We start from the raw sequence: 24,056 nt of genomic DNA, 5'->3' as shown, positions 1-24,056 counted from the left end.
AAGTGATGTGCTTTCTGATTACACATGATAATTGCAGACAATTGATTTTAAAGAATTTAGCAACACATTTTGGCAGGTTTCAATACATCATAACCTCTCTATCTTTCCTCATCACATGTCTACAGTTAATTTTATCTTGACCTTTTCAGCTCCCACGGAAGAATCACTACCAGTTTGGAGTGAAGGATTTGAAAACCGTCCTGACCTCTGCATCCAGTGTTCTACACAACACAGTTTTCTGTCGGCATTTTTCAGCACTCTCAGGTAGACCATCAACACAATTGTATTTATGAAACTTAAAAATTCTTTAGTATATATTAAAAAAAAAAAAACTGAAATTAAAGCTACTAAGCTTGTTAAATGTGAACTACTCATTAAGGTAAAAGTTATCATTAACTATGGGTGTAAATTAACAGGTGGGCAGTAACCAAAGTTATAACAATAGGAAGACAGTAATTGAGAACCTTGTTAGATTAACAAGTTATTGACTAAGTAATTTAGAGGTCGCTGATGTTAAATATTACCATTGTATTATATAGAAGCAAACTCGCCGCGATCAGTATCCAGCACCTCCCCTACATCCCCGAAGAGCCCTGACCTACAATCACCTAGGAGTCCTGGCATTTCCAGCCCCTCCCCTCGAGTAAAATCAAACCCTGTTCCCCAGACCGCCTCTGAACGCCACGCCCTAGAGGAACACTGTCTGGTACATGCGCTGCGGTACATCTTACTGCCTGCCCTAGAGACAGATGAGGATCGTGATATGTTTTCAAGCAATCTCCGTAATGTTTTCCCAGCCAGCACCAACATTACCGACAGTACTATGGCCTTTAATACCCTGATGAAGAGAACTGTCCAAGACCAGCTCAAGGAGGACAGCCTGGCAGAGTCAGAGCCTCTCCTCCACAAGGTAAGTCTTACTGACCAGCTCAAAGAGGACAGCCTGGCAGAGTATGAACCTCTCCTTCACAAGGTAAGTCTTACTGACTAGCTCAAGGAGGACAGCCTGGCAGAGTATGAACCTCTTCTTCACAAGGTAAGTCTTACTGACCAGCTCAAAGAGGACAGCCTGGCATAGTCCAAGCCTCTCCTCCACAAAGTAACTCTAACTGGGGTATTTATACACTCTGATGATATTTATTCTTAAATCATATCCTTTGTTGAATAATTTCCTATTTATGTATTTTAATCCTCGCTGTGCGGTATGTCCACAGATCCTACAGTTAAACACAGCCCTCCAGATGAAGAAGAGTGTGATACTGTGTGGGCCGGCCGGCAGTGGTAAGACAACATGTTGTACAACACTGGGCAGAGCCTACAACAGACTTAATTATCTCTTGTTCGCCCCGGACCATTCCAAGGATGAGCTCAACACAGACTTTGTCATACAGGGCAAGCAGAAAAAGAAACTACGGGTAAGTCGTTTTCTGTTTGAGAGTAAATGTTATCATATCGTATAATCTGTCGACTATGATTAGTTATATAATGACAAGGGATGAGAGATTATGTTTTCTTCTTTTCAGCATAATGACAACTGTGAATGTTAATATGTAAATGTAAAATGTGCAAGGTCACTGTGTAGTTGAGCAGTATGGGTGAGGTCAAGGTCACTGTTTACTTGTTCAGCATGTGTGAGATCAAAGTCACTGTTCATTGTGTGTAAGGTCAAGGTCACTGTGTACATGTTCAAAGTGTGTGAGGTCAAGGTCACTGTTTACATGTACAGTGTGTGTAAGATCAAGATCACAGTTTATTATATACAAGGTGTATGAGTTTAAGGCCACAGTTTACATTAACATTGTGTGTGAGTTTAAGGCCACAGTTTACATTAACATTGTGTGTGAGATAGAGGCCACAGTTTACATGTACAATGTATTACTCTAGGATGAGCAGGAGGAGGACCCCGGTGAACTAGCAGACAATGAAGGAGAGGACGAGGAGGAGGTATTCTACTTCACACCTGCACATTTTACTGCATTTTTATGTTTTCACTGCATGCTGTTCATAGTCGCACTGTGTAGCATCTTGTTGGAAGTGGTGGGGGTTTTGTAATTAAATATGATATGTAGTTTAATGCATGTATACCTACGTCAGTGTACCCTGGAGCCAGTAACCTATAGATATGCTAGTCCTATAGGATACAGGCTTTTGCTTATCACAGTCTCACAACAAAACTGTATCACAGTGATGAGAAGAATGTTTTAATATACCAATGTTATTATTATATGTGTAAAGTAAAACCTCATTATCTGGCCATTTCTTCAATGAAATACATCATGGATTCAAAAAGGAAGTGTTAAAAAAAATGAATGAATGACTGAGATAATATGGTGATAAGTAAAACAAACGGCATGATACCAAGGTTTTACTATATATTTATTCACTAGTAGGGATACTAGCTACATTGATTACCACTATACCTGTTGTGTTGTTTGACCCCACTTTGTTAATCCCCACAGGTACTACCAGAGGAGGGTATAGGTTAAGACTCTGTCCATCCATCTGTCTGTGTGTCACTTTGTTAATCCCCACAGGTACTACCAGAGGAGGGTATAGGTTAAGCCTCTGTCCATCCATCTGTCTGTGTGTCACTTTCTTAATCCCCACAGGTACTACCAGAGGAGGGTATAGGTTAAGACTCTGTCCATCCATCTGTCTGTGTGTCACTTTGTTTCAGAACATATTTCATAGACTCTCCTCATCTGTATTTGCCTTGAAGGTGGTATGAGTAAAATAAGTTGAAATCTTCCGACAAAGATTCATCATTTCTCTACACCCTTAAGGTGTAGAGTAATCATATTTAGTTTATTAAAATACATTTTGACCTTGACACACTCTGAAGATTACTAAAGTAAGATGAACTAGATGGGAGCAATAGAACCCCTTTGTTCTCTCGTTAAAGATGCACTCCTACTTTTGTCTTACCACTGTAAGTGATAACTATACACCTGGTTGTCCTATCCCAACTGTTTTTTATGCATTCACCCATTGTCGTGTTATTCTACAGTTTCTGTGTGATAACCACCCAAATGGTTCAGTTTTAACAAAATGTGATACATGGTCGCAAGTCTCAAGCTAGGTTCAGTGACCAGTATGATGTTTCTATATTTTGACATAATGAGGGACCCAATTCTGAGTGGTGAACATAATGGCAGGTATGAGCCTTAGTGTAGTGGATTACAGCTTTAAAGCTCCTGCAAGCGGAAAAAATAATTTACACAAATTTGCATCTTATAACTGCACTGCACAATGTGATGTGATACCTCATAGGATACAGAATATAGATAGGATATAGAATATAGATATGATATAGAATATAGATAGGATATAGAATATAGATAGGATATAGAATATAGATAGGAGATAGGATACAGAATATAGATAGGATACAGAATATAGATAGGATATAGAATAATATTGACTTTTTTTCATCTTGGATTTAAATATCAGCCAAAGTCCCATGTAATAAGATTTTTTTTTAACATGTTTTAATGAAATAGTTTGGAAAAGATTTCTTATGATGACTTGGAATGTGTTGATTATGATGATAATTGTTGTATATTCCATTTAAATCAATTGAGGTTAAGGTTTGAAACACTTCTTGGTATCTGTTATTAAGACCATTTTTTTTATCAATTACTTGATGAGCTAAATAAAAAAAAAAAAATAACAGTTATTAATTATACGAAGAAATTGTTGAACCATCATTGAACCTGCTACTCGTACCCCTTCTCTAGATCCTGGAAGAAATGGAGAAACAAATTCCAGAAAAGAAAACTACCAAGAAACTGCGTAGAATGTCGAGGCTCCTGGGAAAGGTGTCTGACGCCATGCAAGAGTTACAGGCACCACGTCCAAAGGATCACGCTGAACACCCAAAAGTAGACATCATACGTCTGTCCCCTACAGCCTTCCCACCCAGCCAGGTAAGTTACAGGCCCACGTCCAAAGGATCACGCTGAACACCCAAAAGTAGACATCATCCGTCTGTCCCCTACAGCCTTCCCACCCAGCCAGGTAAGTTACAGGCCCACGTCCAAAGGATCACACTGAACACCCAAAAGTAGACATCATCTGTCTGTCCCCTACAGCCTTCCCACCCAGCCAGGTAAGTTACAGGCCCACGTCCAAAGGATCACACTGAACACCCAAAAGTAGACATCATCTGTCTGTCCCCTACAGCCTTCCCACCCAGCCAGGTAAGTTACAGGCCCACGTCCAAAGGATCACACTGAACACCCAAAAGTAGACATCATCCGTCTGTCCCCTACAGCCTTCCCACCCAGCCAGGTAAGTTACAGGCCCACGTCCAAAGGATCACACTGAACACCCAAAAGTAGACATCATCCGTCTGTCCCCTACAGCCTTCCCACCCAGCCAGCTAAGTTACAGGCCCACGTCCAAAGGATCACACTGAACACCCAAAAGTAGACATCATCTGTCTGTCCCCTACAGCCTTCCCACCCAGCCAGGTAAGTTACTGGACCACGTCCAAAGGATCACACTGACCACCCAAAAGTAGACATCATCCGTCTGTCCCCTACAGCCTTCCCACCCAGCCAGGTAAGTTACAGGCCCACATCCAAAGGATCACACTGAACACCCAAAAGTAGACATCATCCGTCTGTCCCCTACAGTCTTCCCACCCAGGCAGCTAAGTTACAGGCCCACGTCCAAAGGATCACACTGACCACCCAAAAGTAGACATCATCTGTCTGTCCCTTACAGCCTTCCCACCCAGCCAGGTAAGTTACTGGACCACGTCCAAAGGATCACACTGACCACCCAAAAGTAGACATCATCCGTCTGTCCCCTACAGCCTTCCCACCCAGCCAGGTAAGTTACAGGCCCACATCCAAAGGATCACACTGACCACCCAAAAGTAGACATCATCCGTCTGTCCCCTACAGTCTTCCCACCCAGGCAGGTAAGTTACAGGCCCACGTCCAAAGGATCACACTGAACACCCAAAAGTAGACATCATCCGTCTGTCCCCTACAGCTCCATAGAATATGTTCGTTGCCAGCTGCGTTCATACTACTGTATACACCACCAAAATGAACGTCAGTCCTTAAGTGGACAACTCTATCTACTCTTATCCAAAAAGCAAGATACACACGACATATTTACTGTTGTTGTTCTTCTAGCTCCTTGGATACTTTAAAGAGGGAATGTGGAATGGAGGACTGTTCCCTAAGTTGCTTGCGGATAGCAGTTTCCTATCAGATGCTGTCAAGTCCTACATCACCTCGATCAAGGATCGTAAGAACAAGGGACAACAGGAGATTCCATCAGTCCTGTTGCGCTGGATCGTCCTGGATGGCGTGATGCACCCCATCTGGGCTGACAGCCTCAACACACTGTTTGATGAGGAAAAGAAGCTATCTACTCCCAACAGTGGGGGCATCCACCTCCAAGGTAAAATATCATTGATATTGGAGAAGATTGTTCAGAGTCACCAGGCTTACATCAAAAGATTTCTCTATCTCAGGTTGCTTGTTATTTGCGACAAATGACCTTACTAGATAAAATTATTTTGTTTGACAGACACTACAGCCTTGATGTTTGAGACGAGTGACCTGACAGAGGCGTCTCCTGCGACAGTCTCCCGCTGTTCCATCCTCCACTTCAGTCAGGACACCGTCCAGTGGAAGTCTTTGTTTGACCGCTGGTTAAAGATGGCCAAGAGTCGCTGGGTCATCACTTCCACTATGTAAGTCATTGTTTGACCATAGGTTAGATGGCCAAGAGTCGCTGGGTCATCACTTCCACTATGTAAGTCTTTGTTTGCCCATTGGTTAGATGATCAAGAGTCGCTGGGTCATCACTTCCACTATGTAAGTCTTTGTTTGACCGTTGGTTAGATGTCCAAGAGTCGCTGGGTTTTCACTTCCACTATGTAAGTCTTTGTTTGACCATTGGTTAGATGTCCAAGTCTTTCAGGAGAAATGTTAAAACAGATTATAAAATAAGAAAAAAATCATTACTGAATGTTTGTATGAGGTTAAAGCTGATGTAGTAATCTTAGTTTCTATAAAAATGTTTACCTTAGTAAGCTAGACATCACAGTATTAAAACTAACAATGTATGACAATGACATATTGTAACATTAAACACATTAATCATTAAGATCAGTAGAAGTTGATGAAGTGTTACATCTGTTGCAGGGTGAAGGTATGGGAGGATTTGGTGCGGGACGTGTTCGGCCCTACGCTCCGTTTCCTGAGACAGGAGTGCTGCCCCGCTCTGCTGACAGATGTAGGACACGATGCTGCCCAGACTAACCAGGTGGCCCCTGGAATACAGGAGATCAGTACCTTCCTCCGATACATGACTGCTCTTCTGGACAAGGGCTTCCTCCGCGAGGAGCTGGAGCAGCGCGAGAAACAGGCAGAGATGGAAGGTAAGGTCAAAGTTTACACTAAGATGGAGGCAGAATAAGGTCATGGGGTCAAAATATGCACCACAGATGGAGGTTAAAGTCATAAGCTACACTCAGCATTGAACTGCTCTCTGTTGCATTCATTATGGTATTATGAATGCCAACTTGACAACGACAAATTCAATGAAGCATGGCTATAAATTGTACAGTTGGGATGAAGGCAGGGTAAGGTTATTTGGTCAAAGTGGAGGTTATATAGTCCAAAAGATCATTGAATAAAGGTATTGAGTGTAAGGACTTAAAAGAAATAATCATTTAATGTGAAAAGGTTATTGATGGAAGTCAACAGTTAGTGTATTATGTAACCTGAAATAATAAAAGGTTCTATCTTAGTTCTGGAATGTCAGTCGACTTTATCAATCTAATGTATCTTACAGAGGCGGGTAGGAAGTCTCCGACTAGCAGTATTGTGACAGCTTCCCAACACACTACGAGCCGTCTGACAGGGAGCTCACACATTGAACAACTCATTCCCAACTACCTGGAGATACTCAAGGGTGTATTTGCCTTCTCCTACATCTGGGGATTCGGGGGCCACATACACGAAAGGTAGGCCTTTAATCACTGTTGAAATGTGTACTGTGAATGATATTTGAAATATGTTACATGTACTATATTTAACACATGTTACATGTATGATATTTAATATATTTTACATGTATGATAATTACAATATTGAATGTGTACGATAGTAATATTATATAATGTGAATGAAATATATTGTATGTAATGTGTATGAGGTTATTTTGAAGATAACTTTGTGTCTGTTTACCTAAAGACAGGTGTTTCTGATGGATGATTTAAACCCAAGAACTAATTTATAATAACATGGTTCTCTATTTTTCTACTTTCTTGTTTAGATTTAAAGACAAGTTCAGTAAGTTTTCCCATGATGCCCTGTACCGGACCTCCCACCCAATACGAATCCCTATAATGGGCTCTGTATACGACTACTGTCTGGAGGAACAGACGGGGACCTTCATACGCTGGAGTGATAAACAGCAGGAACGCATGAAGATCATGGCAGGTGGCTTTACCCTGACAACAGAGGTGAGATCCTTTCTTTTAGTTTATCAAAATTTAACTATGTTCTGTAGCAGAAAACTAGTTATTAAGTTGATTGAAGCCAGAACCATATTGGCTACCATCTTGGAATATGCTGTGATGTTCACATTTTGTTAAACTAGAATTATTAAAGATATCGATGTAAGAGAAAACGTGATTGATATAGTAAAGTGTATCTTTTTTTACAGGTTGAGAAGTATACCTACCACATGGACCTTTTACTGGGGGCTCACCAACCAGTCCTCCTTGTAGGCAACCCAGGTGTGGGCAAATCTACACTCATACAGGTAAAAAAAAAAAAAAAAGATAACAACCACGAAACAACCCCCAACCCCTCTCCTGCCCCCGCCCCTTCGTAATTTAAAAAAAAAAATAGTCTTGCATGTAAAATCCTTCTTACAGGTAGTTTCTTGATTACAGGTAAATAGTATCCTTCAGGTGAAATACAGGTATTACTGACCTAATTTTCCTGTGTTTACCTGTTCTGTCCTACTTTAACTGAGTTTACCTGTCTTGTGTTTCCACCAACAGAACATGGTCCTAGCTAAGCACAGTTCCACCAGTATCATCATGTCACGCAGTATGTCATCGGAGCTGTTCCAGCATACGATGGTCGCTCAGATCCTTGAGCTCAAACACAAGGCATCCAACGTACTGTCAGGCCCGGGTGGGACCAGCTCTCCCCCGAAGTCACAGCAGTACCACCTCTTCTTCATTGATGACCTCAGCCATGCCCAGTGTTATGAAAGTAAGTTAGCAGACTTTATTTTGTATAGAAATATAGCAAATATCTTATTGAACATAACTAAGGCCTCAATGAATAAACTAGTTGGACTTCAACAACATGATGAGATAATGATCCTTCAGATATTTCATGTTAGAAATTTTGATTTTTGAACTAGTTGTAATACAGACCAAATGTTGTCTCCAGAGGAACATTGAGGTTTTCTATAAATGTTCTGTATTTGATGTTGTTTCAGACTACCAGCCACCATTAGAGTTACTGAAACAGGTGCTATCGGAGGGGGGTACATATGACCAACAACGACAGGAGTTCCAAGGCATGGAGGAAGCGCTGTTCCTGGCAGCCACCACACTCCCCTGTGTACCAGGTAATATAGTGACAAGTATCATAGCTAGTCATTGTAGTCATCAACCACACTTAATTATACCCCCGCAATAAAGTTAGCGGGGGTATACTGGAATCACCATGTCTGTCTATCTGGGATTTCGACCCTTTTTGATGGAGTTAGCCCCTTTTTGTGAAATACTTGTCCGTGCAACTCTTCCTTAACGAAGAGGTAGATTTTATTGAAACTTTGCATGAATGATCAGTAGCTTGTGTAGTTGTGCACCAGCATTTTCATTTGGGATTTCGACCTTTTTGGTGGAGTTATGCCACTTTGTGTGAAATACTTGTCTGCACAACAGCTCCTTAACTAACAGGTGGATTTCATTAAAAATTTGCATGAATGATCGGTATCTTATGCAGTTGTGCACCCTCATTTTAATTTTGGTTTTCGACCCTTTTTGATGGAGTTATGCCACTTTGTGCGAAATACTTGTCAGCACAACACCTACTTAACTAACAGGTGGATTTCATTTAACTTTGCATGAATGATTGGTATCTTATGCAGTTGTGCACCCTCATTTTAGCGGGGGTATTAGTTAGCCTTTGGCTTACAGTTCTAGTTACTGATAGAAACAGCGTCCTCCCTTCCCTGCATATCAGGTAATCATTGATCCTTTGTGCATCACTAGGTTCAGGAATGGGCAAGGCTTGCCATGTGATGTCATCCCGTCTGACTCGGCTGTTCGTGACGCTGACCTTGTTCACCCCACCACTGGATGGCTTGCTCAGTATGTACGGCCGCAGTCTACAGAACTGGCTGGAGGAGTTCCCCACTTACTCTGTTGAACACCACTTTGAGTTTGCCCGGGTAACTAGCATGATTTTTCCACTTGCCCATGTCATCATTTACATCTTTATGTAATTTACGTAGAATAGTAACAATCATCTTAAGGCCTTCGGGTCAGTCCTTTAATGTTGTCAGTGTGCTCTCCCCATTGAAAGAGGTTCTCCCCTTTTATAAAACTTCCCTCCACTTTTTAAAAATGCTCTTCTCAGTCAAATGTGTTTTTTGCCCCTTTAAATGAGTTATCTGTTGTAAGAGTGTTCTCCCCTTAGTTGGAGTGCTCCTTCCTGTTACAGGCGATGACCATGGCCCTGCTGGAGATGTATCATCGTATCAGAGAGAAGTTTCACGCCACTCCGGCCAATGCCCACTACATCTTCACACTACATGATATTTCACGTGTCGTCCACGGAATACTCCTCATGTCCCCAAGGTCAAGGACACGTAAGATGATGAGGCGGAAAAAGGATGGCCGTTCAGAATCTCGTGAGTAGTACAATGACAGGTTACTGCGATAAAATCAATGTTTTATCTTGATAAGATAGGAGAAGTGTTGAATTGATTTGACAACTTACAGGGAAATTTGAACCATCTTGTTGTGTTGTATTTTATTTTACAATATTAAAATTCTTATCATATTTTTGATATAGCACTACATCATGCCTGACACCTATATATCATACTGGTGTTGATAGTAAAGCTCCAGTATACAAGCAATACTTGTTGTAGGTGGTAGCCGTAGTAACCAGGTGTCACGCCAGACTTCATGGGAGTCTCGTTCTCGCTCCGTCAATATGGCTAGTGGTGCCCAGCCACAGGAAACAGCTGCGCCCATGATGAAGGTCATCGCCCAGCTCTGGTGTCATGAGTGTACGCGTACATTCGCTGACCGCCTAGTAAACGAGGACGGTAAGTCTCAATGCCAAATATGTTGTAATGTGATGTAGTTTTACATTATAAATGAAAAATTACAATATTTAGTATTTTCTGCTGGAGTAAATTGTACATTAAGGATAAAGCTTTAGTTGTTTCAGAATCTGACTGGTATTATGAATTGCAGGGCACTGCACCATTCACTATTGTACGCATCATCGTAACTTGAACAACTTATTCTGACTTCTCTACAGCGGATGTTGATGACAGTGTCTTTTTGTTTCAGATTCTAATTGGTTTTCACGGATTTTGGAGGACACTGTAATGAAATACTTCTGTATGGCCCGGGATGATCCCAAGACTGAAATGGCAGCCATTTCTGAAGAAACTGTCTCTCAAACGGTAAATCATGTTTCAGAAATACATTTGCGTTTACTACTACCATATGAATTTCATGTTGAGTTGTTTTAAAGGAATTTGTGATTTTATTCAATTTATCTTTGTTCAAAGTAATTGTGTTATTTTCTTGATTTATCAATGTTATTTAGGGTTGTGTGACCGTGTGAGACCTTGTGTGAACTTATGTTATATAGGGACGTGTAACACCACAGACAACATCGCCCTTCCCTGCTTCACCAGTGGAGGAAGATGAGGAAGAGGAGGAGACGAGGGAGGTGAGACTGGAGAACCTGCCTAAGCTGGAGGAGGTGAAGGAGGATGAGGAGGAGGAAGAGGATGTCAAGTCTCAGTCCCAGACACTGACCTTCTCCGTGTCCCAGTCCCAGACACAGAGTGATGACCTAGCCGACACGACACCAGTCACCTGTAAAACAGGTCTGTGAACGGTCCTCTTAATACTTCATAGTTTACATAATAATATTGTTAGCTCTCTTACATCTGAACTTTTATAGCTTCAACACATGTCTTTGCTTACTATATATATGTAAACATAAACCAAGAATATCACAAAAAAATACTGTACATTAAATACAAAACAAAACAGTGAACAGTAAATATAACCACTATAAAGTAAAAATAACACTTGTACAGTAGATATAACACTTGTACAGTAAATATAAGACTTGGACAGTCAATATAACATTTGTACAGTAGATATAACACTTGTACAGTAAATATAACACTTGTACAGTAGATATAATACTTGTACAGTAAATATAACACCTGTACAGTCAATATAACACTTGTACAGTAGAAATAACACTTGTACAGTAAATATAACACTTACACAGTTAATATAACACTTGTACAGTAGATATAGCACTTGTACAGTCAATATAACACTTGTACAGTAGATATAACACTTGTACAGTAAATATAACAGCTATACAGTAAATGTAACCCCTTCTCATTTGATAGAACGGCTGGGTAGTAAATGCAAAATGTACAATATCGTTTTATCGTAATTACTTTTCAATGCTAGCTGTGCTTAAATTGGTTTGTTCTTGTAACAAGGGCTTCTATTATTATTTACCAGCAGATTTCGGGGAAACAATGGCATCAGCTCGTACAGAACCACGTGGGGAAAGTGAGTCAGATGACTACGAGACAGAATGTTCCGAGGAAACAGAAGAAAGTAGTGACACAGAAACCACAGAGACCGAGACGGATACCTACGATACACCCAGAGGTAGGGTTTTCTACGATACACCCAGAGGTAGGGTTTTCTACAATACACCCAGACGTAGGGTTGTCTATGATACACCCAGAGGTAGGGTTGTCTATGATACACTCAGAGGTAGAGTTGTCTATGATACACCCAGAGGTAGGGTTGTTTACAATACACCCAGAGGTAGGGTTGTATACAATACACCCAGAGGTAGTGTTGTCTATGATACTCAGAGAGGTAGGGTTGTTTAATACACCCAGAGGTAGGGTTGTTTGATACACCCAGAGGTAGGGTTGTATACAATACACCCAGAGGTAGGGTTGTTTGATACACCCAGAGGCAGGGTTGTCTACAACACACCCAGAGGTAGGGTTGTTTACAATACACCCAGAGGTAGGGTTGTCTATGATACACTCAGAGGTAGGGTTGTCTATGATACACCCAGAGGTAGGGTTGTTTACAATACACCCAGAGGGAGGGGTGTTTACAATACACCCAGAGGTAGGGGTGTTTACAATACACCCAGAGGTAGGGCTGTCTACAATACACCCAGAGGCAGGGGTGTTTATGATACTCCCAGAGGGAGGGTTGTCTACAATACACCCAGAGACAGGGTTGTCTATGATACTCCCAGAGGGAGGGTTGTCTACAATACACCCAGAGGCAGGGTTGTTTACAATACACCCCGAGGTAGGGTTGTCTACAATACACCCAGAGGGAGGGGTGTTTACAATACACCCAGAGGTAGGGTTGTCTACAATACACCCAGAGGCAGGGTTGTCTATGATACTCCCAGAGGTAGGGTTGTCTACAATACACCCAGAGGTAGGGTTGTTTACAATACACCCAGAGGTAGGGTTGTCTACAATACACCCAGAGGTAGTGTTGTCTATGATACTCCCAGATGTAGGGTTGTTTGATACACCCAGAGGTAGGGTTGTTTGATACACCCATATGTAAGTTGGTGACCTTCAATACAAATTATTTGACAGTAAATGACGTATTTTGTACCTTTTATGTTGCTGTTGTTTATTTGTGGTATATTTTCCACAGATGTTGACCCTAAGCAGCTTGCTCCGGGGGCCTCCACTCGTCGTAGCAGTCGGGAGTCGTCAGGCATGACAGGTGAGTCGTCAGGCATGACAGGTGAGTCATTGGGTAATTTGGAGTTTTGAATATTCTCTAATTCCCAAGAAACTTTAACACTCTTGCAGAGAAACATTTTGAAAGTGTTTGAAGGAATTAGCAAAAGAAGATTCAAAACAACATTGGAGTGATGTCGAATCAAAACACTCTGTTATATTCAAATATGAAAAATTATTTGAATATAGAGACAGATTTATCTGTGTTCAGAATAAGCTAAGTTGAACTAAGTTAGCCCTTTCACCACTGTAGACCATAATGGACACATCCAGATTAATGCATGGTAGAGTCTACTTAAGTTACATGGGGATGAAAGGGTTAAGTACAAGACCTTGCACGAAGACTCTTGTACACATGTGTTCTCTAACTTGTGTGTTCTCATATATGTACCACTACATGTGTGCACTCTCACATATGTGTAATCCAATTCACTTTGTGTTCTGTCCCCGTACACGTGTGAACCTTTCACTTCAGACTCCAGCACACGTAGCACGGACACCAGTGTAGGTCGGGAAACACCTCGACTTGTCCACAAGGCCTCATCAGAATCAGGTCGTTCAAGCAGAGGTAGGTAATAATTATTCTCATCAGGATCAGGGCCTGAATTTACAAAACAGTTTTCATCCTCAAACTGAGATTCTAAGTTCAAGCCCAATTTCTTGTTCTGGTGATCAATTAATAAAAGTTCATATATGTCAATGATCTTAATGAATTTTGAGATATATAAACATTGTCAAAGTCTATAGTCTAAAGCTAGGTCACTGCTTTGGGCAAGATTACTGCACCATTCTCTGGATTGAACACATCACCTGATTGTTTGTAAACTTACCCCCACTGAGTGTCACCTGATTGTTCGTAAACTTACCCCCACTGAGTGTCACCTGATTGTTTGTAAATTTACCCCCACTGAGTGTCACCTGATTGTTTGTAAACTTACCCCCACTGAGTGTCACCTGATTGTTTGTAAACTTATCCCCACTGAGTGTAACCGTTCTGTTTGTAAACTTACCCCCACTGAGTGTAACCTGATTGTTTGTAAATTCACCCCCACTGAGTGTCACCTGATTGTTTGTAAACTTACCCCCACTGAGTGTCACCTGATTGTTTGTAAACTTACCCCCACTGAGTGTCACCTGATTGTTTGTAAATTTACCCCCACTGAGTGTAACCGTTCTGTTTGCAACTATTATAGATCTGATTTTGCATTTCCATTTGTTTTTAAATTGTCCATCATAAAAACACAGTTGAGATCAGCCTATTTAAACATCCAACATACATTTTGGATTATAATACTAATAGATGTTAAAGTAATAACATCAGTACGTAAACAATATCACAAGATCAACCTATTTTATATTTTTAATGTCAAACAGTGGCTAGAAGCTTCAAATGATTCTCTCTAGTTTATAAGTCTCAGTTAAGGTTACGTGGTGTAGGAGTCATACCGACACATATCTTTTTATTTTGTTTGTTAGAAGAAGTGAAAACTGAAACTTTATCGCAATTTCTCTGAATATAGCAAAATCCTTTGTATAAATCATTCCGATATCACTTTAAAGAGATGTAACATACATTGAAATGTTTGTGTATGTAGGGAGCCAGGGTGGGACTGTCGGAGGGAAGGTGTCCACCACGCCCAGTCTGAAAACTCAGGGGCGATCCGGCCATGGCAGTCTAAAGATGAAGACGGTGACGTTTAAGGCAGGCCTGCTGGCAGACTGGGAACACGAGGCTTACTTTGGTCCACTGATGACTATGGAAGAGGTAGGTATTCTGCTGTTGTGTCTGTCAAAAATTTGTGAAAATTCCCAAGCACAGGTCAGAGGTTAAGAAAGATGTGATAACTCTTGCTGGAGAGCCTCTAGATATTCTTAGTTCAAAGGTCAACTTATTTATCTGTCAGGCTTGTTCTCTATTCTATCTACTATTCATAAACTGAATTTTTTCAAGATTGTTACACTTTACCATTTCTCAAATGTGTGTCTGTCAGTATGTCAACTCCATTAAAGTGACATTGTACTGATATAATGCATTGTATAATAATCTATATTTGTACCACAGATCCGAGCTCCAAACGATTCTCTCACAGACTTCATCTTCTCCAAATTCTTCCTGACTACCCACACAGAGACACAGGGGATCCAGGTGGAGAAAGGTAAGTCAGTAAACACGTTTCTAGAATATAGCGCTATAGCATTACAAAAGTTAGAGCGTATGTGGATGACTTTAATAACAGAACATTTGAGGTATCTATTAGAGAATTGCGTATTACCTAGTCACATGTTGTGTTACAGGCTATGTGGATAGCCAGGAGGACGTACTCGGAGACGCTCTTGCCACATGTCTTAACGTCTACAATGCAGGGACGTCACAACGCCTGGAACTTGTGTTTTTCAGTGAGGCTCTACGACACGCTGCGAGACTGAGTCGTGTACTGGTAAGTCCTATGTCAAAGGAAAAGCTGGAAGTGGATGATCTAGAGCCTTTAGAATTAGGTGTCTAGCGAGTTAAATAAATCACTCTTTACCCGAGAGTTTCATAAAATATTCTATTTGATAAAAATAATATTTCATATTATTTAGTCATAAACAGAATTGTATTGTCATTGCCATCTATGTTTGATTCTAAGTGATATGTCTGATGTTTTATACAGGCAATCCCAGGAGGCCATGCTCTGCTGCTGGGGATGACATACTCTACGGGGCGAGCGACTCTGGTCCGCTTAGCCTCCTATATCGCTCACTGTAAGGTGAGTATCTCTGTTTTGTAGGTTACCAACCAATTAGCTGGCCATCTAACCACAATTCCACACAAATATCTATAGGCACAGTCCCTGTCGGATGAAAACAGCATTTTAACTAGGCTTAAATCTCCCTTTCACAAGGACAGAAACCCTCTTATTCAGCTGACAATAATCTGAGATGTTATATTATTTGACCCATTGAGTTTTTGTGAAAATGATAGTGTGGGAATGCATGGTAATATTTAAATATTTTCTGTGAAGACTTTTTGGGGTTACAGATTTCCAGAGCAAAAAAAAATGGATTCTTTTAGATCTTGAGATTAAGTTTCCTTTGATACCTTTGAAACCAAATGTGAAATACGTAGATCTGTCGTCCAATGTGACGATGTGGAGGAATGGTATTGGTATAAGGAAACACGTTGATTATACCTGACTGAAATAATCTTGAGCATTAAGTTAGTAGGTAGAGGAAAGGGCTATTTTTTGTCAGTGAGGTTTTGACATGCTCTAGACGTTTATGATCATTCAGAAAGCTCCTGGTAGCTGCTGCAGACGTAAATGTCGTGGGGTAAGTCGTGTGTTATAAGGTGTGTCATAAGGTGTGTCGTAAGGCATTTCGTAAGACGTGTGTCGTAAGACGTGTAACGCATGCTGGGTTGTGTGATTAAGTGACTGTAGGAGTGCATGCTTAGGACTTTACAATTTAGAATTTAATCCTGTAACCATGGTTACTACCACTAATAATGTATAGTTCAGTGGTTAAAATCTTAACATCTGTAGTTTAGGAGCATTAGGGTCAAAACATTGAATACAGTTAAAACATTAACTACTGTTAGAATGTTAGTATTGTAGCTAAAGTATGGTTAGAAAATTTTAAAAAGCAAGTAATACAGTTTAAAGTTTGGTAAGAAATATGGTTACAGTGGGGTTAGAAAATAATATGTTCAAGGGCGTAGTTAGAACATTGGTATTACATGTTAAGTGTGGTTAGAATATTAGTAAAATGGTTAAAGTTTGGTAAAATTATTAGTAAAACAATTGAGGTGTGGTTAGATTATAAGGCTTGATGAGAACATTATTTACACAAATAAGGAGTGGTGAAAACATTAGTTATACAGTAAAGGAGTGGTTAAAACATTAGTTATATGGTTAAGGTATGGTTAAAACATAAGTTATACAGTTAAGGAGTGGTTAAAACATTAGTTATATGGTTAAGGAGTGGTTAAACATTAGTTATACAATTAAGGAGTGGTTAATACATTAGTTATAAGGTTAAGGTATGGTTAAAACATTAGTTATACAGTTAAGGAGTGGTTAAAACATTAGTTATACAGTTAAGGAGTGGTTAATACATTAGTTTTATGGTTAAGGTATGATTAAAACATTAGTTATACAGTTAAGGAGTGGTTAAAACATTAGTTATACAGTTAAGGAGTGGTTAAGTATTAGGTTTGGTTATAACATAAGTAATTTGGTAAACGTGTGGTTAAAATACTAGTTATACAGTTAAAGCCATACCATATTGATTTGTTAAGTCCTTCATTTCAATTGAAAAGATTTTGTTGTGATGACAACACACTTTTTCAAAAAAACAATTTCAATTTTGAAGCAGATATTTTTTTTTATTTTTGTTCAGTTGTAAAGAATTCTTAAAGTGTAAATTCAATTACACTTTATGGATTCTTTACAACTGAAGAAAACAAAAATCTATACTAAGTACATATCTCATTTGTTATCAGATTTCTGTTAATTGATACTTGTTAGTGACCCGAAGAATTACAAACTAATTTGGTGTGGCTTACATCATAGAATATAATAACAATTTTAATTATGATCAGACAGTTATCATTAAAAAGTTTTAATATTGATAAGAACACATAAAAAAGTGTTATAAACACATGGTTTAAAATCAAATACGCAAACAAGGTATATGGTAAGTATTGTCTTGTTTGAAACTTAAATAATATTTTGACTAAGCATAGCAATGTCCAACATTAACTACCATAAAACAGCTGTTTCAGCACCAATCTGTTACAGTATTTAACATTGTTGTTTTGTATTGCTACATTATAGTATGACATCTTTAGATAGTTACAGTAAACAATCCATACAATCCCAGTGATCATGACAGTTTTATTCACACTTTGACTGGGATGAATTCCTGTCTGATGTCTGGTATGGTTGGTACAATACTGTGTTAAAGTAGCTGGTAACTGTACAGTATTCAGGCTACAGTAGAAAATTGGTAATAAATGAGCAAAGAGATGTAGGCCCTTTTGGCCTGTTGGGTGTGTGTTATGGTTAAGGTAAATACCACCCCGTTGATGTTTGTGACAAGGTGCATGGTATGGTTGGTACAATACTGTGTTAAAGTATCTGGTAACTGTACAGTATTCAGGCTACAGTAGAAAATTTGTAATAAATGAGCAAAGAGATGTAGGCCCTTTTGGCCTTTTGGGTGTGTGTTATGGTTAAGGTAAATACCACACCGTTGATGTTTGTGACAAGGTGCATGGTATGATTAAGGTAACAGACAATGTTTTTGGTGATTGTGATGACTAAGGCATGCAATGACCTTAAGGTCAGGGTGTATTGGAGGCGGGACTGTCTTATGATTGTGATGACTAAGGCATGCAATGACCTTAAGGTCAGCGTGTATTGGAGGCTAGACTGTCTTATGATGAAGTGGAGGATAGGTATCCCAAGGGAATGACACAATTAATGAACTGATGTAATGGTTCAGTGTGTGACTGGGATGTGATCACTAACAGCATGGTATGAGGGGATAGTACCACACTGACATACATTGGGCGAACAAGAACACAGTCACACTGGTGTGAATTGCTATGTAGGTGACCAGTATCCACTTTGTGTTTTTGGAATGAGGCAGAGGCTTTATACTACTATATATACTGTGACTGTATGCTACTGAATTTGAGAAAGTATAACAATTTTTAGAACGTTCCTTAATTCATTTTAGTTATAACTGTAACGGTGACTCATGCATTCAACTTTTTCCGTGATTGATATTTTTGTTATCTTTGAAAAAAATGCCTCACCCTTTTGGGAAATGGGTCTACTTTAGTTGACACGTAAAAGGGCAGAAAGCCCGGAACAAGTAGCTGGTGTTGATCTGTTTGTTGTTGTGTCACAGCTGAGTGGAGGGAGATGTGAGGGGCGTAACTGCTGGGTAAGTGGGCGTGGCAGGGGTGTGGCTGGGGATACAGTGTCCCTCATGGTGATTGGTCCCTCAAATGTACCATGCTGTCTTTATATCATTTGTCCTCTATACCTCCCTCCCGCTGGTCATAGTTAATGTTCCTTCATCTCACTCGTAACCAGGCAAAACTCTGAGTCTTCATACCCTAACAGGTATCTCACGTATAACCACTCTCTTGTTCATCTGGACATTTAATTCTTAACAAAAAGAAATCATTTTTGAAGAATCATCTAGATACCAGTTCAGTTTTTTCATGGATAAAATAGGAATATATTGAAATCATTTTTTAATGAGTATTATTTATATGTCCAACATAACAACCTACTAGACATCACCTGCAGTCATGAGTCATCATTTGCCAGTCCTCATTTCACATAGAATACAATTTCTTGATGACTTTACTTTAAGGTCATTTCCTAAATTCTGAAGAATCATAACATTTCTTTTCAAAACTTTGAATATATTTGACCTTGCCAGATATTGAAGCAGATTATTTAGAAACCAGTCAGTTAAAAGTTAGACATCCAATTGATCACCATGCTCTCTATATTGTTAATATCACCTTCATTTTGCCTAATTTCTATAAACTTTATCTATAAGTTTTATCTTGCTGTCTTCTCACGGTTGTAATTACCTATCTGTATATACGACATGTTGACCTATGATTGGTTGGGGTGTCAGTATACATCTATCCTAATCACCCTCGGTATCACCATAGTAACATCATAATACAAGCACCTTTCCAGGACAGCCTCTCACTTCTATGACCTTACTGCAAATAATCAAATCTTGTTTCGTTCATGAACTTATGAATGTAAATTAACTGTTATATATTTCTTAATAGGTAAACATTCTGCTGTTGCACTCATATTTAATGTATCCAAAGGTCAAGGTTACTTTTGGACATAAAAATGACCGAGTGACTATTTGTAGGTAAGACTAGCTGGCATTACAATAATCTATCTCTAGTTAGAGCCTATGAATTCTGACTATGAATGGGTCAAGGTCACTAAGAAACATATATACAGGTCGCTGTGACCATGCCCTGTAAGAGTGTCACAACACAGAGATTTTTACTTACAGTTGTTTGAGCCGAAGCCCCAGACTGATGTTAGAAGGAACCACCAGATCGTACGGGAACACATCAAACGGGCATGTCATCACACAGGCATTCTGGGTAAACCCACAGTGCTGCTCATACATGAGGACCTGGGTATGGAGTGTCTCGCAGACATCTGCTGTCTCATGGCCGAGGGTAGGTGGATTGTTGGGGTCAAGGGGTCAATAGATTTATTTTGTTCAATAATTGTTCATATTATAATTTCCTATATCTGTAGCCTGTTTCATATTACTGCCTGGAGTAGAATTTGATGGTATTTTGGTTCACCAGGAGTATACCTGATATTCTGACTCACACTCATATTAATTAATTGTTGTTTTGTTGCTAGGCGCAAGTCAAGGTTTGTATACTGAAGACGAGGTTTATTTTTTGTAATAGTTTATTGTTGTTTTGTTGTTTGGCACCAGTCCAGGATAATATATTGATGACAAGGTTATTTTTTTTGTTTTTAAATAATTGATGTTTTGTTGCAAGGCACCAGTCCTATTCTTTACATTGATGTTGAGGTTTAATTTTTGTTTTAATTGGTTGTTGTTTTGATGCCAGGCACTAGCCCTGGTCTATATACTGATGACAAGGTTAATTTTTATACGCCTGTCAAATTTGACGGAAGTATTATGGTATGGGGTTGTCCGTTTATCGGGCAATCTCCTCCTACATTTTTTGTACTGATCTCTTTGAAACTTGGTATACATTATAATCGTGATATGAAGTTGTGTCTCCCTTAAAAGAATTTTGATTCAACAATTTTTCCAAAAGTTATTGCCCTTTGTTCATTTCAGTATTTTATTTTTTGTCTGGAGATCTCCTCCTACATTTTTTGACAAGATTTCTTTGAAACTTAATAGGCTGAATAATCATGATATGTTGTTGTGTTTCCTTAAAAAGAATTTAGATTCAACAATTTTTGCAAAAGTTATTGCCCTTTGTTTATTTCAGTATTTGATTTTTGTCCGGCAATCTCCTCCTACATTTTCAAACGGATCTCTTTGTAACTTGGTATACATTATAACCATGATATGAAGTTATGTCTCCCTTAAAACATTTTTGCAAAAGTTGTTGCCCTTTGTTCATTTCAGTAATCAATTTTTTTGTTTGGAGATTTTCTTTAAAATTTATTATAGCATGTCAGCTAACCACTCTTAGAATGATGCAGATCTTATTTCAATGTAAGAAAGTATATATAACACTATATTTCATTCGACAGGCATATAATGTTTCACCCCATGGTACTCTTGTATTAATTGATTGTTTGACACCAGTCCTGGTGAATATATTGATGACAAGGTTTATATTTTTGTTTTAATTGATTGCTGTTTTGTTGTTTGACACCAGTCCTGGTGAATATATTGATGACAAGGTTTATATTTTTGTTTTAATTGATTGTTGTTTTGTTGTTTGGCACCAGCCCTTCTCTGTATACTGATGACAAGGTTCATTTTTGTTTTAATTGATTGTTGATGACAAGGTTTAATTTTTGTTTCAGTTGATTGTTGTTTTGTTGTTTGGCACCAGTCCTTGTGAATATATTGATGACAAGGTTAATTTTTGTTTTAATTTATTGTTTGGCACCAGTCCTGGTGAATATATTGATGACAAGTTTAATTTTTGTTTTAATTGGTTGTTGTTTTGATGCCAGGCACCAGCCCGGTCTTTATACTGATGACAAGGTTAATTTTTTTGAATTGGTTGTTGTTTTGATGCCAGGCACCAGCCCGGTCTGTATACTGATGAAAAGGTTATTTTTTTTTAATTGGTTGTTGTTTTGATGCCAGGCACCAGCCCTGGTCTGTATACCGATGACGAGGTCCAGGCCATTGTGTCACAGATGATGCCTGGCGGAGTCCAGACCAAGCGGGTGGACAAGATAGAACAGGCATTCGAACGTTATCTGAAAAAAATCAGACAAAATCTGCACATCATCGTTTGTCTGAACTACAGAGGTGAGTACTTGTGGAGGTATCTGAAATATTGATAACCTCATTTTAATTTATCATTTTTGTCCTTGTGCCAGTTAAGAAAATTAGATTGGAATTAGTTTTAAAGTAAAATTATTTTAACAAGGATAGTGAAGACCACTACAGGTTAGTTTACCAGAGAGTGTTTGTATTTGTAGGCAACAGTTATTCCAGTGATGTACGGAACCTCCATGATAAGTTGAACATCTACCCGAACCTGCTTAAGTACGCCTCGTCTGTCGACATGTACCACCCCTGGACCTATGAGGCCTATGTCAGGATTGCTGAGGTCTGGCTCCAAGATCAGAGGTCAAAGGTTAGTAGTTCCATCTCTACTTCTCGTGTAATGCAGCACACAGAGTGTAAACATACTATAATTTATTGTAAATGTTTCGTTACAGCTGTGTTGACAAGCAAGGTCCAGGTCACTTCTCTATAACCACAGGGAACCTTTCGTGGCCACGATAATTTGATTTAACAAGAAACTAACATTCATATAACATATGTAAGAACATAGTATACCAGCATTAAATTTGAACCACTGACTTGTTTGTACCTGAAATATAATACAATGTACAGATACTTGTTAACTTAGGAACTTACAATTACAGAGCTGTGACATTATCTGCAATAAACCCGCAAAAAAAATCATAAATCATGTTATTATCAATAATATCAGGCAACTTTTTTCAAAATAATCGAATTGACAGCAGAGGAAATGTAAACATTCCTATAGTCTGATAAAACCTGTGAATCTGTGTATGTGTTATCTCTTTATGCTACAACACAGGTACAGGGTTATGCTTAAAACGTCAAGAAACTACAAACAAAAAATATAATATGGTCTTAACTCTGTCCCCAGATTGCCATTCCATGGCACCCGACACGGATGCTGGACCAGATGAGCATGACAAGCCAGGCCATGGCCTATATGCACCTTTCCGCCAAAAACATCATAGAGCGCCAGTTCTGTCACCAGAGGGAGCCACTTAGGTTCTACTCACCTTTGACCTTCATGGAGTTTGTGCATCTGTTCAGGGTCATATCTGCCTTCATTGTAAAGAAGGAGCGGGTGAGTGTAGACGTTTAAGGAGGCCGAGGAGTTTTACTGTCATATTGTACACAATGTTTACTGGATTTATTGCAATAATACTTGCGCATAACTTTAACCCAGTTTTTTCAAGAAGCAGCATTTTAGAAAAACTAGAACTTCATACCATCCAGTTAGAAAGCAGTATTTAGTCACATGATATATTACATAACCTAACCTTTGACCTATGATCCTATTAAACAGGAGAACATAGGCAAGCATGAACAGGCTTTGTCGAAGGTGAATGAAGCATTTGGGAGCATCAACCAGTTTAAGAAGCAGGTGTCGGCCCTGACACCCCAACACAAGGCAGCCATGGAGGAGATCAAGGCACTGGTGGAGCAGGTGGAGGAACACCGTGAGCAGTACATCGAGGTAGAGTGACAGTGTATAGGGGGACAGAAAACAACAGTCTATAGAGACACGGAATATAGTGTTGATAGAAAACAACAGTCTATAGAGAGACGGAATATAGTGTTGATAGAAAACAACAGTCTATAGAGAGACGGAATATAGGGGAGATAGAAAACAACAGTCTATAGAGAGACGGAATATAGGGGTGATAGAAAACAGCAGTCTATAGAGGGATGGAATATAGGGGTGATGGAAAACAACAGTCTATAGATGGACGGAATATAGGGGTGATAGAAATCAACAGTCTATAGAGAGATGGAATAGGGGTGATGGAAAACAAAAGTCTATAGATGGACGGAATATAGGGGTGATAGAAAACAACAGGCTATAGAGAGACGGAATATAGGGGTGATAGAAAACAGCAGTCTATAGAGGGATGGAATATAGGGGTGATGGAAAACAACAGTCTATAGATGGACGGAATATAGGGGTGATAGAAAACAAC

At 39.4% G+C, this 24,056-nt stretch overlaps 1 protein-coding gene across 2 annotated transcripts in view; it reads left to right on the top strand.

Moving 5' to 3' along the window:
* LOC110463347 (dynein heavy chain domain-containing protein 1-like) overlaps positions 1 to 24,056 on the top strand; it is an 83,145-nt gene that overhangs the window by 34,867 nt on the left and 24,222 nt on the right. The window contains exons 46-77 of one of the 2 annotated variants that reach the window (XM_021517859.1): positions 150 to 264; positions 540 to 910; positions 1,215 to 1,415; positions 1,885 to 1,944; positions 3,738 to 3,926; positions 5,148 to 5,418; positions 5,548 to 5,713; positions 6,168 to 6,403; positions 6,820 to 6,991; positions 7,303 to 7,492; positions 7,696 to 7,794; positions 8,039 to 8,255; positions 8,488 to 8,619; positions 9,269 to 9,447; positions 9,720 to 9,909; positions 10,153 to 10,332; positions 10,583 to 10,698; positions 10,890 to 11,130; positions 11,792 to 11,944; positions 12,977 to 13,048; positions 13,541 to 13,633; positions 14,661 to 14,830; positions 15,128 to 15,221; positions 15,361 to 15,503; positions 15,720 to 15,815; positions 16,339 to 16,377; positions 20,113 to 20,284; positions 20,478 to 20,489; positions 21,925 to 22,092; positions 22,266 to 22,423; positions 22,970 to 23,179; positions 23,402 to 23,572. In XM_021517859.1, coding sequence (XP_021373534.1) covers positions 150 to 264; positions 540 to 910; positions 1,215 to 1,415; positions 1,885 to 1,944; positions 3,738 to 3,926; positions 5,148 to 5,418; positions 5,548 to 5,713; positions 6,168 to 6,403; positions 6,820 to 6,991; positions 7,303 to 7,492; positions 7,696 to 7,794; positions 8,039 to 8,255; positions 8,488 to 8,619; positions 9,269 to 9,447; positions 9,720 to 9,909; positions 10,153 to 10,332; positions 10,583 to 10,698; positions 10,890 to 11,130; positions 11,792 to 11,944; positions 12,977 to 13,048; positions 13,541 to 13,633; positions 14,661 to 14,830; positions 15,128 to 15,221; positions 15,361 to 15,503; positions 15,720 to 15,815; positions 16,339 to 16,377; positions 20,113 to 20,284; positions 20,478 to 20,489; positions 21,925 to 22,092; positions 22,266 to 22,423; positions 22,970 to 23,179; positions 23,402 to 23,572 — 5,076 coding nt within the window. The remainder of the gene's footprint in view (positions 1 to 149; positions 265 to 539; positions 911 to 1,214; positions 1,416 to 1,884; positions 1,945 to 3,737; positions 3,927 to 5,147; positions 5,419 to 5,547; positions 5,714 to 6,167; positions 6,404 to 6,819; positions 6,992 to 7,302; positions 7,493 to 7,695; positions 7,795 to 8,038; positions 8,256 to 8,487; positions 8,620 to 9,268; positions 9,448 to 9,719; positions 9,910 to 10,152; positions 10,333 to 10,582; positions 10,699 to 10,889; positions 11,131 to 11,791; positions 11,945 to 12,976; positions 13,049 to 13,540; positions 13,634 to 14,660; positions 14,831 to 15,127; positions 15,222 to 15,360; positions 15,504 to 15,719; positions 15,816 to 16,338; positions 16,378 to 20,112; positions 20,285 to 20,477; positions 20,490 to 21,924; positions 22,093 to 22,265; positions 22,424 to 22,969; positions 23,180 to 23,401; positions 23,573 to 24,056) is intronic. The other variant, XM_021517860.1, reaches the window with a different exon arrangement.

The sequence above is a fragment of the Mizuhopecten yessoensis genome, unplaced genomic scaffold (assembly GCF_002113885.1).
Source record: "Mizuhopecten yessoensis strain PY_sf001 unplaced genomic scaffold, ASM211388v2 scaffold10891, whole genome shotgun sequence".
Classification (NCBI taxonomy): domain Eukaryota; kingdom Metazoa; phylum Mollusca; class Bivalvia; order Pectinida; family Pectinidae; genus Mizuhopecten; species Mizuhopecten yessoensis.
The sequence above is the reverse complement of the archived record's forward strand: the minus strand, read 5'-3'. Positions and strand labels throughout refer to the sequence as shown.